The following is a 20,526-nucleotide window of genomic DNA, read 5'->3' as shown; positions in this document are numbered from 1 at the left end:
TTTCACGTCTAGGGCGAAGGCAACTTCGAATATGGCTAGGTGTATCAAGATCTTGTGAATGCGGAATTTTGTATGAAAAAGCAAGAAAGAAAGAATGCTAAAAAATTAATGTTATTGAGAATTGATGAAAGAAAGATGATGAATAAAGAGAATTGGATGAACGAAAAAGAATAAGGAGAACTGGTGAATGTTGGTGATTGTTGATTATAGATTGTAGATTGTAGATTGTAGATTGAAGATTGTAGATGAATAAAAATGGAGTTTTTTGATACGATATTTATAAAGAAAATCGGCCAAAAAAGATAATTTATCAAAATAGAGCCTGAAGATCACAGAAACACATTGGCGCCAGCCTTGGCTCATTGGCGCCAGGACCAGTGGCTAGCGCCAGACGCCAATGGCTGGCGTCTGGCGCCAATCCTGGTTCCAGGCGCCAAGGCCTGGGGTTTGACGCCAAACCGGCTTTTAACACGTTTTCGAAAATCTGATAATTTTACCGTACTGGAAGATAAAATATTATAATTTCAGTCGAAAATGCTATTTGATCTAATTTAAACTCTAAAGAATCCTAATTGAATTAAGAATGATAAAACCTTCTAGAATGTTCTAGAAGACCAAAACCATTCCTAATTACATTAGGAATGATAAATCATATTAGGTTCTCCCCTAGATCATTGGGCCGTACTTAAAACTTAAACCGGGCCCAGTTTAGTAAATTGGCCATAACTTCCTAAATACTCATCGGAATTGGGCTTATAATATATCGTTGGAAAGGTCTTTTCAAGCCCCATCCAACTACACCATTATTGGACCCATATCATGGACCAACCAAACTTGATCGGCTGTTTTCCTAAAATAAAGTTTTCAAAAACAGAGAGAAAAGAAAAGAAAAGAAATAAAACTTTTCGCAACACTAGACCTTTCCACACTTTCGTTTCATTCGATTATGATTCGACGTGAAAGGTACTCATCACTGGGTTTGGTTTTGGGGAGACACAAATGGGTGTCTACAGACCCCAACACCATTCACCCCACTACCAACCACTACCCCAACCCTACACATATGGCATACCCACCTCTTCCGTCGATTATAACATCGACCCCTATGCCCCTTATGATTTTTTGGCTTTTAGGAGCCAACTTGACCGTATAAAGAGAGGGCAAGGTAGAGTGGAGGGCATGGTGCAAAACCTAGACTCTAGGTTAGACACTTTAGATAGGAGGGTAGGTCATGTTGAGAGGAACCTCGGGAGGGGTTTATACCCTATGTATGACGACTATGCACGCCGAGGGGCTATTCCCCCGAGGCCTTAGTTCCCGATTGGTTCCAATACCCCCAAGGAGGGTATTCGACCCCCGGGGCCTTTGGTACTTATGTGGACTACTCCTTAAGTCCATGAATATGGGGCCGATGCTCCTTTTGGGGAATGGGGGGAAATGTAGACCCTAACTACTTTGCAGGTGGTTCGGGCTTTGGTGGTGTTGGTACGAGCAATGGAGGTGCCGGCTCGAGTTATGTAGGAGGCTACCAGAGGATGGATGAGGATGATGACGAGGAGTAGCTTCTCCTAGCTACACTCCCAAGCCAACAAGGGCATTGTTTGATTTGGCTTGAGGGGAGATTTCTTGTACACATGGTAACTCTTTCTCTCTTTTCTCTATTTATTGCTTTTCTAGTATAGATTTTATTGCTTTCTAGTGTAGTTTTTATTGCTTTCCTTTATGAAAAAATACAAAAAAAATTTGAAAAATATAAAAAAAAAATCTAAAAATAGTTCCAATGAATTGTAAATCATGCTTCCCTGTGCCCCATACTTGAGAAAATTTGTTTTGATTCTTGGTATATGATGATAAGCGTTGTGGATTTGTTGATCATGATTCGATGTTTGATTGCCTTGGAACCTTAACATGAGTCAATTTTGTCCAACTACTTGTGAATATAGTGCTTGACTAGTTGACTTGGTTAGGAATGTGTGATAGTTCCTGGTATGTCAATGAATTTGAGTATTGATTTGCAACTATAAGTAATGTTTATATGACTCATTATTATGCACATTGAGGAAGACGAAGTCATTTGTTCTTTTAGGTAGCCTCCGGATGATTTTAGATACATTTGTTCCCTTCTTGCTACCCATGTTGTTGCCTTGACTTTTTGTTGTTTATTTAGCCATATTACAAGCCGATTTTCCCCATTGGTTATTAGTCCCAAGCTTGGCTTGGGGGAGCTATTAGTGAGTGACGTACTGAGGTGAGAGAGTTTGTAGTGTGCTAATTATTTGCACAATTTGGGTGGGTTTTGAGAAGTTATTTTGTTCTTGATCATGTTTATTTTTGATGAGTTTGAAAGTTATATTTTCTTGAAAAAATAAAGTAAGATGTTATGAAAAAAAAAGTTCAAGAAAAAAAAAGAAAAAAAATAAGTGAACTTCAAGAGAAAGAAAAAAATTGTTCAATGTTCAAATGTTCTAGTTGGAGGTTGATCAAAAGAAAAAAAAAATTGAGCTTCAATGAAAAAAAATTCAAGTTTGGAAAATAAAGTTTGTTTATTCACTCCATTTCTTCATTATTATATCTTATGAGTGAAATTGTAAGAGTTGGGATTGTTTATATTGTTTGGAGTTGTATTTGGTGGATTATTAATTGGGGTTGAGTTGTGTAGGAGATGTTGATCATTATTTATTTTGATCATGGGTTTACTAGGATTTGCTCCCTTAAGCATAGCTTTTCTCTCACTTGTTCCCAAATGATTCCTATCCTTTACCCTAGCCTTACATTACAAGCTTTAAAGACCTTTCGACCTTTGTGCATAGAGTTGTATGAATGTGAAAGTGTTGTTCATCAATGCGAGTTATGATTTGACATATTTCGAGTCGACTAGTAGGTTGAGCGTACATCTTTTTATACACACGAGAGTGTGAGTTGGAAGGGCATTGTTCACAATAAAGGGGTTGGTTGGAGAGCGATCAAGTACATCTTTTACTCGCCACATAAATGAGAGTTGAGTGTGTGAGAACTAGTCTTGAATTCTATATGCTCTTGTGGTTTGCTCTATTTGACTATTGTTAGGGAGGAAGGGTAATTGGACGGATTTGATTGGTTGATTTTGAAGCATGTTTATTGGATTTACCATGAATTGTTTATGCTTAATTTTTACTTTTTTGGGGTAAAGCATATTTATTTATTCATTGATGAGATCTTTGCTTAGGGAGAAGCAAAGGTTTGGCTTGGGGGAGTTTGATATGTCTATTTTATATAGTATTTTACCCCCATCCCTTGGTCATAATTAGTAGTGTTTTTGGCTCTTTTGAGCCATTTTTATTACTAATTAGTGTTTTCTATTATTTTTGTAGTTTTGCTTGAGTTTTGTAGGAAATTTCACATTTGGAGCGTTTTCTGGTTTTTTCATGGAGCAACTACAAACATTAAGAGGACACGACCGGGGCTTGGACATCCCCAAGACCCTCTACTTTTGGAATAGAATTAAAAGGAGAAACACTACTCACACCAAGTTTTTGTTTCTTCTCTATTCTAGCAGCAGGAACATTTAGAGCAGATTCGGACATAGCCTCGACACTCCTCTTCCTTGAACCCGACCCTACATCCCCAGTCTCAGTAGTATCCATATCCACGGACACAACATTTCTTTGTTTCTTTTGCCCCCTAGACTCGGCATTCAGCATTTTACAGGCCCCATCACGCTTCTGATCAGTCACCTCACCCCCCAAATTCGTTACACTCCCACCTTCATTGCCAATAATTCCATCACCAATAATCTCAGAATGTAAGGGAGCAACGTTCTTACCTCTTTCCATGACCATAGACGGCCTAAAAACCATTGCACCACTACCCTCGTCAGTAATAGTCACAAGAGAAACAACCTTGGGTTTTGGTATGGAAGAAGAGCTCGCATTTGGTGAGGCAAACATCAAATTTCTCGCAGCACTTGGAGGCCCAAGCCGAATTGCAACTGGGTCATTGTAGTCAGACCGCTGCACTCTACCTCTCTTCGACATACTCTCCATCCATTTCTTCTCCATCTCTCTTTCGGCAATAGGCACTTTCGAGCGGTAAGGGGATGCAGCCAAGAATGGCCCATATTGAAACACCATTGGAGATTCATCAGTGCATTTGTCCTTTTCATTACAGTCCTTATCATTGTGTCTGATGCGGCCACAATAATAGCAGAAGTCTCCAAGTCGCTCATACTTGAAGCCAATCCATTTGGTAATCCCGGAGTCCAAAAGGAACATCAAGGATACGGATCTAGAGGGCAGTTATCAAATGTAATTTCAGACGGTTGTTCATCGGCACAAATTTCCTGTAATAAAAGGGTTTGATTATCAAACGCCCAAGGTCTTCCATCTAGCACCTTTTTCCTATTAACAGCATTGAAAAATTGAAACACAAAGAGGTTGGTATCGACAGACCTAATCGCAACGTTCTCATCGATTCGCCATATGTTTTTCAACACCCTCTTCATGGCCTTTACATTGAATGTCTTCTTAGTCAGAAGTTTTCCCACCAGAGATAATTCGAGCTTTTGTTGTGGCTCATCATCATCCACCATAGCACTCAAACCATCAAGCACAAAGTTCTCCTCTTCAGCCAGTTTCAGATTTTCCCACGCTTTCACCAATTGATCATCCATAAAGCACAAGACCGTATGATTCAAAGAGGAAGATTTTGAATGTATTTTAAAGGAATTTGCAGGATTAGATTGCACGTAAAAATTGAGAAAAAAGTACGGAACCCTAGAGAGAAAATTTTCAGAACCCTACTCGAGGGACTTATAGTAGTATGATAATTTATCAAATTTATTGGATGTATACCTCGATGTATAGTAATTTTACTTTACATTGGATGTATACAAAAGTTTTTGAAATTCTAATGTAGTCATTTTTTACTACCACAATTTTTTAAAATGGATGGTTAAGATTATTTGTTTTAGTTATTTACTAGATTAACCCCATGTGATGCACGATTTTAAAATAAGTATTGAATTATAGACTTTTAATACGTATTGAAAGAAAATAACTTTCTTATTTTTTCTAACTAATTTCTAATTAAATATGAATATACAATTCCCGAAAATGCATAATTTTCATATTTAATTAAGAAATTTCAATTAAATTAAATTATTAACTAATGTTAACAACTCGTAAATAACTAAATAGCATAATATGTGTAGAAAACCCAAATTTAAAATTTTAAAATTCAAATGGAATATATTTTCAAAGCTATGTTAAATAGGTTACTTAAAAAGGAAAAAGAAATATAACATCATCCTTGCATTTTGGAGGGAAAAAATTTAAATAAAAAATTGACACATAGATAATGGTGATATCAGAGCCTTAGCGGTTGTTAATTTAGTATATACTAGATTAGACTCGTGTGTTGCACGAGTTAAATAATTTTGTTATCATGCATAAACAATTAATTATATCATACATGTAAAAAAGAGTGCCAATTTCTTTTTATTAAAAATGTGTAGTGTTGATTAAAATAATAATTATTTTAAAAAAGATTAAAATAAAAATAATAATTAATGACATCACCAATAAAAATGGAGGGAAACTTTTTAATATGAAAATGACACGTAGGATAATTAAAGGGATAATGAAGTCAGCAGTGTTTTATTTTAGTAACTAGTTTAGTCCCGTGCGTTACACGGATTAAGTAGTCATTATTTGTTTAAATAGTTTTCAAATTTATATTAAAAAAATCATAATCTCATTAATTAATTTTGAAAGAAGCACCGTATTTATTTAGTTTTGGAATATAAGAGGAGGAAAAAAAAAGGATGAGGTCAAAAATAGTTTAGGCAGGAAAATTTTTAATAAGAAATTGACATGTGTCCCTTCATGTTTTGTTTTAGTAATAGTTAATAGATAATTAATAGATAAAGATTTTTAAATAAAATCTTTTTTTAATTATTTAAAAAATATTTTTAATTTCCAAAATTTATTTTTCAATATTGCAGAAAATATATATTTTTTAATTATATAATTTAATTACTATTTATTAATAATCAAAATAAACATTAAATCATAAAATCAAAATTTAAAAAATGTTCATCATGTTCATATGTCATTATTTAAATTTCGAGATAATATGAAATGGGTCTAGGCAACTCGAAACAAGGAGGAGGATAGTTTGGTCCACAAACAAGGCTTAGAAGATACCATACTAAAACCATTTAGCAGTAGTAGAGTTAGGCCTTGTTTGGCTTGTCTTATTTTTTCTTATTTGAACTTATTTAATCTAGTCTGGTTTAATCTGATCTTAATGTGAATGTCAGATTTGATCAAACTTTAACATTAAATATACAATAATTTATATGAAAAAATATATCAAGTGGGGTCTTGTTAGATTCGTAATAATGTGTATTTTATTAATGTGTGATTTTCATAATTTTTGTCATTACAAAATTAAAGATATATAGTGATAAAAAACAGCACATAAAACGATGATCTGATCTGAACTTATTTTATCCTAACATTTGTTTTACACTCTTGAATCACTAAAACTCTCTTTCCCATGTATTTTAATTTTTTTTTTCATTTTTTAGATTTATCTACATTTTAATTAAGAATTAACTTTTGTTGATTTATAGATTATTGATTGATAAGTATTATAATAAATAATTCGGTTTATAATAAAATTATGTGATAGGTTTTTTCAAAATAAAATAAAATTATGTGATAGGTTAATTTGGTATTTGCAATTTTTAATTATAGCTTATAATATACAATTAAAATAAAAGTAGGCAAAAAAAAAAAGGAAAAATTGTCCGGAATAATCCCACCTTTGTGTCGTCCGCTGAAAATAATCCCACATTTGGATTATTTTTAAATAATCCGACCTTATACTTAATCCACTCTAAATGGTCCCAACCGGTCATGTAACCTATTATAACAGGTTACTTGACACGTGGCGACCTTTTATTGGTAAAAAAAATAAAAATAAAATAAAATAAATTTTTAACAAATAAATTAATTTTTTAAATGAAAAAATAAAAATAAAATATTAATATTTAAAAAACCACCCAAGCTACCGCCGGAGTCCCTACTCCGTGGCGCCGGCCACCATAACTCAACCCTAGCGCCAACGACCAACCAAGTGGCTCCGGCCACTCCCGATCCCCCACCTTGAACCACCAACATTCATCCCTCCCCCACGAAAACCCACCTGGAAAGGGTTTCGGAAAACTACAGGCGACCTTTTCCCACCACGTTTTCCGGCCTGGCTGCCTCCTCCCCTACCCATGTCCCTTTTTCGGCCCCCTCCCCTTCCCCTCCCCTACTGATTTTGACATAATCCCCTCTCCCCAGTAAGTTTCGGCCCCCTCCCCCGTCGATTTCAACATAAACCCCTCTCCCCAGTCACCACGAGAATAGGTGTGGTGGTTTAAAGACGTCAAGATAAGGGGAGGAGCGGCGATCTACGTGGGTTTGGAAGCGGCTACCAGCGCGGGTTCTAGAAGCGGCGACGGCGCGGTCTGGGCTGATGGTGGCAGCGTAGAGTTGGCTGGCTGGTGGTTGTTGTTAAATTAGTTTTAAAATAATTAATTAATGTTAATTAGTTATAATCATTTCTAAGATAAATTAAAATTAAAACTTATTTATTGACCAACCATATAGTAACACGTGTAAATTAAATATAATTAAAAAAAAACTTATGCAACCGGTTACAAATCACCTGGGACCATTTCGAGAGATTGAGTATAAAGGTCGGATTATTTAAAAAAAAATCCAAAGGTGGGATTATTTTCAGCGGACGCCCAAAGGTGAGATTATTTTCATTTTTTTAATTTATCTACATTTTAATTAAGAATTAACTTTTGTTGATTTATAGATTATTGATTGACAAGTATTATAATAAATAATTCGGGTTATAATAAAATTATGTGATAGGTTTTTTCAAAATAAATTAAAATTATGTGATAGGTTAATTTTGGAGGATATTGATCTTCATTAATATATATTATGCTCGTTGGTCCTCAAAAAAAAAATGTGATAGGTTAATTTGGTATTTGCAATTTTTAATTATAGCTTATAATATACAATTAAAATAAAAGTAGGCATAAAAATATGAGTAATATTTTTTCTTATTTTAAAATAGGTCACACATTATTTTAAGAATACTCCCTCTATCCCTTTATTTTTGCCCCATTTGGTTTTACACGGTCTTTAAGGCACGTGTTAAAACATTTATATCTCCATTTTCATACGCTTAAAAATTATAAAAAGTTTCTATTAATTAAAATTACAATGCGACAAACCAAATAAGATCTCACATGAATATATTTCCTTTAGTAGAACAACAAGAATTTGCAGTCAAAGTTTTCAAAGTTTAACTCAAATTTTGACAATGGAACAAAAAAAATAGTGACGGAGGGAGTATAATTTTTGTTTATAGTTTCCCATAAATTTTTTTTAGAAATAATATTTTTCAAATCTTATTATTTTGAATATAATAATTATTACATTAATATGGAGTGTATATAAAAAGAAATATTTTATTTTTGGTAAATAATTTGTTTCCTTAATTAATATATGTTTTTAATTAAAAAAATAACTAAGAACACACTAAGTAATGACACGTGTCATTGTTGATACGGTGTGTCTTTTATTATTTATTATTACTATTACTATTACTATTACTATTACTATTACTATTATTATACTAGTACATGGTTGGTCTCTTATGGTCTAAGAATTGTTTATATTTTCTGATATAGTAAGTAAGTTCAAGGTTTTATATTAGTTGAATGTTTTAGAATTGTTGCTCATTTGATAATTGAACAAAGAATTGTTTCTCAATTGATAAATGAGCAAAAAGAAAAAAAAATTGCTCATTTGATAATAGAACAAAAAATTGTTGCTCATTTGATAAATGAGCAAATTAAATAATTATTTGCTCATTTGCTAAAGGAACAAAAAGTTGTTGCTCATTTGATAAATGAGCAAAAAGTTGTTTACTCAGCTCATTTGATAAATGAACAAAAAATTGTTACTAAAAAAAAAGGTTTGTTTGACATCATTTTTTGTTTTCAATTTTTTGTGTTTTTTAAAACAGAAAACCAAAAATAGGAAATTAGAAAAAGGTGTTTCCACTTTTTTTTGCTCTCAATTTTCAAAATTATCATGATTTTAACAAGGTTGGCAAATTTTTGACTCAATTTGTGACACATATCATATGACTTTAAAATACAAAAAACCAATAAATAGAAAACCACAACGATACCAAACGAACCCGAAATTATAGGAGTTTATTTGGTTGTAAAATAACATTTTTGCCATTACTATGTAAGCAATCTCAACAGTTGGATCATGTGGTATGTATCCAAGGGTTGTGATTTATTCTTTATATATAATAGGGCTCTTACATAGAGACCTATTCTTATCGGATCCCTCCCTTAGTTTTGTGCCCGGGCGCCAGATTGTCGATAAGATTTTAGGATAAACTTTTTGGCTTGTATTTTATATACAGTCATATAATTCATTGTGATGATTCTCAATATTCAGACATATGATATCATATCGTTTATTTATATAATAGTGTACATTTTGTAGTTTTGTTTGTAAATAGGTTTCAATGTTATTATTAATTTGAAATTATTTTTACAGATATGAAAGTATTTTTACCAAATCAAAATCATTTTTATTGATTAAAACTTTTTTTTTTACTGATTCTATCTCTATTATTTTTTAAAATAAATAAAATATATTATAAATGAATCTTGTTTTAAAGAACTTTTTAAAACAAATTTCATGATGCCTACAATATTTTTATCTTTAAAAATTTATTCAAACTTCGCTTACTTAGCATCATAAGTGTCACAATAATGCATATTTGTCGTCTACGTCGCACAACACTTGGCAAAAATTTCGAATGCCAAGTGTTGTTGTCTCGTGGCTTGGCTGCGAAACCGACGTTATTTATTAGTGATATGATTATTGATGATTTGATGAATACGGTAGCTAAAAAAAACATTTACACTTTGTTTGGATAGAAGGAAATGAAAGGAAGAGAAAGGGAGGGGGACAAACTCTCTTGTTTGGGTAAAGGATTGAGGAAAGGAAGGGAAAGGAGAGGGAGGGACCGAGGGACCCATTTTCCCTCTCTCTTTAATAATCATAATCCCTCCAAAATTGGAGAGATTTGGAGGGAAAATTGAGCTCACCTCTCCCTCCCCTTCTTCTCCCTTCCCTTCTTCTTTCCCTCCCCTTACTTTCCTTCCTTATTTCCTATCCAAACAAAGCGTTAACAAAATAATTATTGACTGAGCTCTAGAGTTTAGCCATTGCTACCATTAGCCATCATTAACATGAACTCGAAATATAATCAAATAATCGATGTCATTTCTTTGCATCTCTCACTCTATTCCATACTACACCAAACCTTAAAAAACAAAGCTAATTAATTTTAGAGTATTTTTCAGATTCTTCACAAAGCAACCATCAAAGTGTTTCTTTCAGATTGCGTAACTTGTCTCTTTGATATGCAATCTCCAACCTCTTTCTGACCATTGCCACTACATTGGTAGTCGCCTTCTATTGATCTTTAGCCGTGTTTTTCAGTAGAAGACATTTTCTTATCCGCCAAATGGAGCCATCAATTGACTTGGCAGTGTTACTAGCCCAATGATGTAATACATAAAATTCAAACCACCAAAATCTCCATAATCTTCGCGGACAATGGTATATTACATATTTACATGTACAAGATGATAGTATCAGTTCTAGTGAAGAACTTACTTGAGGAATGAATTAGCATCCCAAAAGAACACCTATCCAATGTCTATCAATCTATCAGAATCACAAACGATTGAAACAACTTTGAGAAGTCTACACTTAATGAGTGATTGTAAAGAATCACGCCCTAGCCATAAATCAATTAGAGCGCCAGAATTGCTGACTGGTAATCTCTGCCAAAGAGTTTATGACTAAGCTGCAGTGTACATCTGTCTTTACTGTGAGGAAACAGGTAAAATCTAATTACAGACTTCCCTATGAAGAAAAGGGAGGACTTGATTGTTCCAAATGACTAACACATATATCCAGATGAGTAACAAGTCAAGGTACTTGAGCTTCACTGCTTCACATAGTTTCAGATATCACTACCCTGCAGCAACACCATAATGAATGAAGAGATTGGCATTATAATTGTGCTGTACATAATATGTACGAAGCACAAATTCTGATCCAACTTGCTATTCAATTTAAAAAAACTTCACAGATGCACAGATCATTCACCTTAATGTCACGACTGTAGATGATAATCAAGAGTGAAGGCATGTATATCAGAAGGGCTGGTTCCAGGTCTGCCAACATGATTAAGTTAGACGAATTCTTATAAACACAATTTTTAAAGGCTATGCACTCAGAAAGTATCTCCTTCAAAAAGAAAAAAAAAAAAAAAATTGGCAGATGATAATCTAGGTAGTAATACGAGATTAACACAAGGTTCACAACTAACATTAGGTGTTGGGAATTGTTCCATAGTGCAAACATATATTACTGCTCAATCCAACCAATGACAGCTACCCATCACAAACCACACAAAGCTATGAATGTATGATACACCATCATGCATGCAATATATATATGGCTTAATGTAACCCATTTTCCCCCCAAACCCCAAAATTCCTGGTTAAAGAAAACCATTAACTAAGAATCCAAATGTAGCTAATTCATTGTACCAAGCTTCCCCATTTCATTGAATTAAATTACATACCATATAAAATTCAGATAAATGTACAAAGTTAGTCTATAATTATTATACCTGTTACTGTCATTTTTTTTGTTTGCGGGAGTATTAAACGATAAACCACAAACATAGTACTTCAATTAGCTTCGTATTCATTTATTCCGAATGTTGTCAGTCCTTAAAGTTTAAAATTCTAACTCTGATCTACCTAAAAACAATGTGCTACAAGGATGAGAAAAAATGTTCCAAAATCAAACCATAGTTTTCCACATCCAAAAACTTATTTTAAAAATAAAAAAAAGGGTAACTAATTATGATATTACCTTTTATTAATTGTACCATAATGGAACTTGGGTTTGCCAGCTCTCATATCTTCTATGTACTGAAACCAGAGGCACAAGTCAAAAAAGAATATACATCTTAACAGCTGAAGTATGATTGGAACAGCCAAGTCTTGCTATACCAGTTTAAGAGTAACAAGCATTGATGAAAATGCCAAAGAATCAAAAGGTATTTCATCAAGTTCAAATAGTTTGCACTCGATTGATTCAGGACCAGGGGAAAAATGTGGCTTCTTCAGCTTGGCCAAAAATATGATGTAGGTCTGTTGCAGGAAAAGTTGTTACAAGATCAGAGCAAACAATAACAGTGACACTGATACACTCATATAGTGAAGACTTCCTTACCTGACCAATGAGTGGAATGTCTAATTGAGCAAATGGTGACAAAACTTCAACTTCAGCACCTGCTTCTTCTTGGGTCTCCCTAATAGCACCTTCTGCAGCAGACTCACCCATTTCCATGAAACCAGCAGGAAGAGTCCTATGTAGATAATTTCCAATGGTCTAAAAAAGCGGTAATATGAGCGGAAAGCAAGCATAATGGAATAAGAACGAATACTTTTGTTCTTCTCATATTCAAAACCAAATAACCCTTTTAAAACACTCACCACCGACCATAAGAAGGTTGAATATTCCGCTTGCAAAGTAGGATCTTATTCTCATGCTCAATGAGGCACCCCACAACCTGTAACAAGTGGTTAACCAATATAAGCCATATGATAACACATTATTAATGAAGCACACAGTACTAGTTACTATCATTCCAGATGAGATACCAACACCAAACTTTCAGCTTTAGCTGTTATATGCACGGTGACACCACCCCAGTCCCCTAGAAGCCTTATCCAACCAGTATCTAGAAGCTTGAGATTTGACATCTTTCACCAACAGTTTCAACAAAAATGAATCATCCAAAAAGCAAGAAATCATCATAGAAATAAAAAAATATTGAGTCAAACATTTCACATGTAGCCATAGATATTACTAACATACACCATTTTCAAACTTACAAATAATCTCCTCTGAAAATTCTCAAATTTTAATTATTTCAGCAAAACCCAAAAGCTTCATCAGAGATGATGCAACAGATACATTGATAAGTATCAGTTTTTCCTGGATCATAGAAGATCATTATCTATCCACCAAAATGGGCAGCATGTAGCCAATGTTACTAATACATGCCAATATAGCTAATTTGACCCATATTAAAACAATCATGAACCGTGACACAAGCCTATGAGAGTCAGCTTCTGTAATGAGTAATTAGTACCATCATCAATATTGGAAACATTATTTGAAAGTTGGAACACTGGAATCTTCTAAAAGTGAACAGAGCAAGCAGTGTTAAGTTTCACTGTTAAGTACTTGAATTCATTAGATGGTTAGATTTATATCATTTTAAAATGATTAAAGACCAAATTATAGCAAAGCTATGCCTTCCTTTATATGTTTTATATCTCTTTTCCTCTCAACTCTCCTTGCTAAAACTTATCCATGGATATTTTCTTCCTCTCCTCTTATCTGTCCTCAACTCCTCTTGAATACATCTATATACAACTAAAAATCTTATTCCTAAATATCTAGTGATCAATCTGATCATGAATTCATGACTTGATATCTATATTCTATACTAACAATTGACAGAGGTGGAATTGCTGAACCCATAATGTTTTTAAAAGACCCAAAAACTCTATTTCCAAAAAAAAAAAGAAAAAACTCAGAAATCAGTGATCTAGATATTGCGTTAATTGTATTCACTATTCAGAAGCAATAAACTAACTTAGTAATTATTATAATATTCGTCATTTTACCAAGGTACCAATTTGATCTTATCTCTCTAGCAAAAGATACGTAGTATTAAATTTATGAATTGGCAGAAATGCAGATAAATAAGCTGAAAATTATAAAGTTTTTTGTTCCATAAATGATAAGCCATCTCAATGTATTTTTTACTAATGTTATTTATAAATCAAATGACATTCAGTTTCTTTTACAAAATTTTTGTTGTTTTTTTTTCTTCCTTCTCCTTTCCCTTTGGCAATTTATTGCCTCTAAGTCTGACTCACCAATATACAAATTGTTTGGGCAAGCTAAAGATGACGTCTAAAGCTTCTCCTAATACTGGAGGTTTGTAAAGGAAGTTTGGTTATATTTTGGGAAATTTCTAAACACGGAGTTTATTGCTATCGTGTCTTTAATATAGAACTGGCATAGCTCATCAATACCTTGTGAATAGGGGTGGAGAGAGCAAGAAGAGGGGAATATCTGTGTCAGCTACATTTTGCATGGGGGGAGAGAGAAGGTATAAGAGAAGGTAAGTGGGTGTGTCATTCTTTATTTTAAAATATATTTCTTGCCTCTTGAAATATAAAGATGGTTTCACTTGAAATATTTTTTACAAAAACTTGAATACCTTTTATCCCAGCTCAGTTTAAAATAACTAAAACTGGGAAAGAATGACAAACAACCAGCCACATTTTCAATTAGATAAGTTGACCTTCCAACAATTTAAAATAGAAAGCATGACATCTCCTATCATGGCATTTTTTTGGTCATATTATAGTTCTCTTGTTCTACAATTATCGACACATGAACAATTACCATTTTAGGATTCTGATAGGCAATTTTTCCACAAACAGTGCAAATTGCTCTCATCTTCTCATCCCCATCAGGTATATCATGCTTTGTTGAGCCTCCACACCACTGACAAAAATTGACTTTACGGACATTTCCCTACATATACAGAAATGGGAAAAAAAGCATGGTAAGGGTACATATGAAGTAATAGCAAATGACTTCATATCTTCAATTCATGATTCACCACAAGATTGCAATAGTAGAAGCAGAGCTTTGAGAAAAGTGTAGTGAATAAGTTTACAGAAAAACTAGCATAGGAAATGCAAGTGATCCTTGCTATGAAATGTTTAACTTCAGCATAGAATAACTTGGAGATTTAATCACAAGAATAGAACAAATAAATTACGGAAGTCACAGAAAAAAGAAAAATAATTAGCAACTCTCAGAGAAATTCATCAACCTGGACAATGAAAACGCATTACATTGGAATGATGTAAAATACAACTCAACTATCTCTGTATGAAAGTTAAGTAGATAGCACAAATTTTTTACCAGTAGAAAAACAACCATGATTACCTGTTAAAGAACAAAATCATTTCCATTTTAAATTACAATATCCAAAAATATTAATCACATTCAGATAATAATTTGAATTTTACTGTATTCCTTCTATCCCTTAATTGGAAAGGGAAACTTAGGATGTGCCAGACACTCAAAATGGAAAGAGAAATATTGATGAGATGTAAAATTGGAGAAGGAATATAAAATATTATTAAATAGCTTTCTTTAACTTATACAAATGCAATGAAAATAACAAGTAAACGATAAACTGCTAAGCAATAAGTGATAACAGAGACAGTAAAGTTCCATCTCCTAACTGGAAAAGAGACATGCCACCTTAAGCCATTAAAACTCTGCAGTGAGTGGTGACTCAGATTAGATAAATGTTAGACAGTTATTCAAACAGGGGAAAACAGCATTGGCACCATAAGTATTGGCACCATGCCAAGACACCTCCTTCCAGCTCTCGGCAACTAAAAACAAAGCATCTGTTATACTGAAGGAACAAGAAAGTATCTCTGAGCCTAAGAGATGTGACAGCAATAGCATCACTATATCCTTGTGCATATTCTCTTTCAACCCTCATTAAGTTTCTGAGTAAAAAGCAATTGTTGGATGCCAAACAAAGCTATCATTATCTCAGCACCCAAACAAACATTTTATATTAAAGTCCCCATCCAACCTTGAAAGAAGGCTAATGACAAAAGGAATGCTAGCTGGATATACACAAAAGTCGAAAAAAAAAACCCAAAAAATTAAAAATAAAATAAAAAATATAGATCACGAATGCAGAAACAGTCATCACAGCACTATGAAGGTCCGTCATTAACAATTTATTGTGGTTTGACTCACACAAACATACAAGTAAAAAGTTTGATATCTTGTTTTTCTTTCTCCAACTTTTTCATTCCAGCAACTCTAATTTACTTCCATCTCTCATGGCCTAAACCTATGACCCCATCTAATTTATTCCTCCAGTCCTCCTCCCAATATAGATTTAATTTCCAAGCAGCACCATATTATCATATGCCGATTCTAGTTAAATGCCACAAGTCAAAACTCAGAAGCATCCTGGCTTGAAGCTCTGCTGATAAGCCTGGGACACCTAACAAAAGCCACATCTGCTTACATCATGTAACTCTAGGCATACTAAGCTGCAAATAATAAAATGGAAAAATTATGGTTATCTTATAAGAAGTTCAGAGGATACCCATGGAGCCTCCAAGCTTCCCACAAGTCCAATTTTAAACCCTCATTCAATACAAAGCCAAGCTCTATCATGTACAAAAAGGCCTTAAATTTCTAAAGAGATTCTAACAATAAAGTCTCAAGGACCTCAATTCTCTAATTCTCAATCTGAATTAGAAAGTTCTACATTTGCAGGGAACACATGGATTTGGCAGTGATAATTCTCCCCTGCTCATTTTTTAGCAATGAAGGATTCTTCTCCATTTTTTTGTTTCTTGCTTACATTAGAAGCAACTGTCTTTCAATGATGCAAACCAGTTGAGTCTATGGATTTCATTAGTGCTTAACAACAGTAACCAGTAAGTCTTGTTCCTGTCAACCTCCATTCTTATCCAACTTCCACTGGTCCTTAGTCCTCACCTAGTTCAGCTCTCCCAGACGGCAGTCCTAGATGGCTACACTGACTAAACAACCAATCTTAAATTCTTCATTCCATGCATTGACTCCTGTATTGAGCACAAAAACTTGGAGAATTCCTTCAACTAAGAAATAAATAAGATGATACCAAAGTAATTTCCTAGCCCCAGGTTAATACAAAACAACACTTCATCCTTTTAAACACCAAAATTCCCTGGCTGTAAACCAAGATACAGTTCAAATATCCAAGCTCCCCAAGGTACGCCGACATTCAATGCATAAGTCCAATCACCAAAAGCATCAGACGCATAAACCCACGATTGATCATCACGGCCAAGTTACAACCTAGTGTCTCAACTTGCAACTTCACTTAACATACACTTGAAACTTCTGCAACCAGAAACAAGCTCAAACACTTTGAATCTTCCAGAGCATATAGCGACAACAGAAAAGCAAAGTCATAATCCCAAAACGGAAGGGGACATGACATAAACCAAGAACCGATCCCTTGTGACCATCCATAATATTTTCGCAACCCTCAAACTTTCTTGCTGGTTGGCGCCTCACATAACCAAATCAACTTAGTCAAATCTCTCCTATTATTCTATCCTATTCCTAGACGTCTGCATTTACACCATTAATTCTATCTTTCAAGGCATAAACGCCTAACATTCTGACTCGTATATAATGCCAACAATTTTGTTCCTTTTAACCTTAAACGCACACTACAACGTAGTATATCCTTCCTATGAGTCAGGTTACAACACAATAAGAAGTATACTTGAGTTGAAATTCCAAGAACCAAACGAGGCTCAATTTCTGTATAATGTCTCAAAACAAAATGGAGGCCTTACTCAATTAGCATCAAACTATTTTCACATTTTAGATGTACACTGAGTAAAATAACACAAACCAAGTAAGCCACACACAGCAATTAATGCTTAATGATTTTTCTAATAATCTTGCAAAGTTCCAATAAATCAAACAATTAAATCAAACCCAATTCCCATTTACACTCGCACAACATTTAATCACAAAGAAAAATCAAAACAAAGTTAAAATAATCAAAATTAATTCAAGAAAATGTAATGTAATATCCGAAATAAACATGCCAATCAATAAATTCAAGATTATATAACACAAAAGAACTCAACCCCAGTTACTTAAACAACCCAAATTGCAAAATTTGTATGAAATCAAAACAAAAGGCTTTAGCATAAAGATTATACCGAAGAAATCAAAGAATCGGAGGATGAAGAAGAGGAAGAAGCAGTTAAATTTGAGTCGCTCCGAGTTGATGACATCCGAAAAGATTTGAGACAGTGAATCTTCGAAGTTGATAAAATGGAAGTAGAATTCGACAATGAGATTATGGGAAATCTTGGTTGAGGAAATTTAATTCGATTTGCGAGGAAGAAAGAAGAAGAAGAAGATGAGGAGTAAGCTATCATCATCTGCACAAGTCTTAACATTTCTAATTTCTCTGGGTTTAATATTCACATCTTAATACAACTACTACGTAGATATTTTTGCTGCTAGATAAATGCCAACCTTAATGAATTAGTATTGATATACTCGTCAAAATTACGTAGTATAAATTTTTTTAAGGGAAATTACAACTAATTTATAAACTCGTAAATTTAGAAAACTAGAACTAGAATAATTTTCGTGTTATATTTATACTTTAAGACTAGAAGAGGCTAATCTGATACTGTTTTACGAGTTGTTATAAAAAAAATACTCCCTCCTTTACGAATTACTCGCAACAAAGAAGAGGATTGTGAACTCCTAGGCAAAAGATTGTTAAGTGTAATTAATGAAAAATAAGGGCATGTGTTTAGTATTAATCCAAAAGAAAAAAAGAAAACCAAATCAAACACAACCATCCAGGCAGCACCACAAAACCACCACCACCTAGCAATTCAAACCCACGAAACCACCCACGAAATTCAAACCCAGCACCACCAAACCCTGAAATTCGAACCTAGAAATTCAACCCACCAAGCACCACAAATTCGACCCACCAAGCACCACAACGAACCCAGAAAAAGTCAGATTTAGAAAATGAAGAGATAGAAAACGAAGGCGTCGACTAGGAAGAAGACAACGGCGGTGATTTCCGGCGATAGTAGTGATCGATGGTGGTGGTGGTTGTTGACAATGAAGGTGATGGAGGTGGTGGTGGTTGTTGCCAATGAAGGTGATGGTGGTGGTGGTGATGGTTGTCAATGAAGGTGATGATGAATTTAGATGGGAGGTGATTAAATTAAGGAAAAATGAAAACTAATAATCCCACCTTTGTCACTTCTACTCAAAACATTCCCACCTTTTCGAATTCCCAAAATAATCCCACCTTTGACCCCCCCCCCCCATCTTCTCAAAATGAGCCTTTTAACCCACAACTTGTTTAACAGGTAAAACTTTTTATTTTTTTTTCAATCTCTCATCTCCCACCTTAGCTATCCACTATAACCACCACCACCCTTCCATAAGCACCACCACATCACCACCTAACCCCACCACCTTCTTTCTCTCTCCTAACCTCGACCACCGCCATCCACCCACCCACAAAACCCCCCTAACACCAACCACCCCAGCCACCTAGAAATACCACCGCCCACGAATTCTAGCCACCACGAACCCTATAGCCACCACGAACTCCCACCACCCACAAATCCCGACCACCCACGAAACTCAAACCGCCCCCGCCGATCTCACCCACGAAACCCACGAACCCCGAAATCCCGACCAACCCACGAACCCCAGCCACCACAAACTCCTACCACCAACAAATCCTGACCACCCACGAAACTCAAATCACCCCCGCCGATCTCACCCACGAAACCCACCAACCCCAAAATCCCGACCAAACCACGAACCCCGGCCACCAAGAACCCCAGCCACCACAAACTCCCACGAAACCTAAACCACCCCCGCCGATCTCACCCACGAAACCCACCAACCCGAAATCCCGACCAACCCACAAAACCCAAACAACCCCGAAATACCGACCAACCCACAAAACCCAAACAACCCCGAAATACCGCCGCCCACGAACCCCGACCACCCACGAACCCTGGTCTCACCCACGAAACCGAGAAAGGGAGGTAGGGAAAGGGGAGGGGTGGTGAAGTGGTGTCTGATGCGGTGGACGGTGGTAAGGAGTATTTTTTTTTAAATTTGCAAAAATTAAAATTGTACCAATCAGAAGGTGACACGTGGCAAGTCACCTTCTAAAATAAGTTACCAATTTCACAAATCGATAAAAGGCTCATTTTGAGAAGATGAGGGTCAAAGATGGGATTTTTTTGGAAATTCGAAAAGGTGGGATTGTTTTGAGCAGAAATGGCAAAGGTGAGATTATTAGTTTCCATTTTTCAATGTTAGGGATTAAGTTAATAAGATAAAATCAGTAGTTTAATTAGGGTGTTTAGAAAATAAAGTAAGGGTAATGTTGTAATATCACACAAAAAAACTTACCATAAAAGGAAAGACTAATTTTGTAGCAAGTAATGTGTACCGGCCATTTTTAGTAATTGTTGCGAGTAATTCGTAATGGATGGAGTAATTGGATTTGATCAGCCCCGTTCATAGCGTTTTGGTGGCCTATGGGCAAAATAACAGATTGGAGCCCTAATCAACTACTAGTAAAGTAAAAAACTAAAAACTTTAAATTACAAGGAAAAAAAGCGCACTATATATATAAAAAGCATAGCATAAAACGTACAAA

At 34.7% G+C, this 20,526-nt stretch overlaps 1 protein-coding gene across 1 annotated transcript; it reads right to left on the bottom strand.

Moving 5' to 3' along the window:
- Positions 1 to 10,344: 10,344 nt before the first annotated feature.
- LOC110689228 (nudix hydrolase 23, chloroplastic-like) lies at positions 10,345 to 18,347 on the bottom strand. Its single transcript, XM_021865957.1, has 8 exons — positions 18,026 to 18,347; positions 14,655 to 14,786; positions 12,662 to 12,738; positions 12,399 to 12,534; positions 12,176 to 12,316; positions 12,036 to 12,094; positions 11,259 to 11,326; positions 10,345 to 11,127 (listed from the first exon to the last, which is right to left on the bottom strand). Exons 1-7 carry the CDS (start codon positions 18,266 to 18,268, stop codon positions 11,266 to 11,268), a joined length of 849 nt encoding a protein of 282 aa, XP_021721649.1. The 5' UTR covers positions 18,269 to 18,347; the 3' UTR covers positions 10,345 to 11,127; positions 11,259 to 11,265.
- Between the last annotated feature and the right edge of the window lie 2,179 nt (positions 18,348 to 20,526).

This window comes from Chenopodium quinoa, unplaced genomic scaffold (assembly GCF_001683475.1).
Source record: "Chenopodium quinoa cultivar QQ74 unplaced genomic scaffold, ASM168347v1, whole genome shotgun sequence".
Lineage (NCBI taxonomy): Eukaryota > Viridiplantae > Streptophyta > Magnoliopsida > Caryophyllales > Amaranthaceae > Chenopodium > Chenopodium quinoa.
Note: the sequence above shows the minus strand (reverse complement) of the source record. Positions and strands in the feature narration are given on the sequence as shown.

What these genes read in the sequence shown, in the direction of transcription:
- LOC110689228 (XM_021865957.1), bottom strand. Translation starts at nt 18,268, where the DNA reads ATGTTAAGACTTGTGCAGATGATGATAGCTTACTCCTCATCTTCTTCT. An exon ending in CCGATTCTTTGATTTCTTCG is followed by an intron (nt 14,787 to 18,025) that starts GTATAATCTTTA and finishes CTGTATATGTAG; the next exon opens with GGAAATGTCCGTAAAGTCAA. An exon ending in CCTATCAGAATCCTAAAATG is followed by an intron (nt 12,739 to 14,654) that starts GTAATTGTTCAT and finishes CACTTGTTACAG; the next exon opens with GTTGTGGGGTGCCTCATTGA.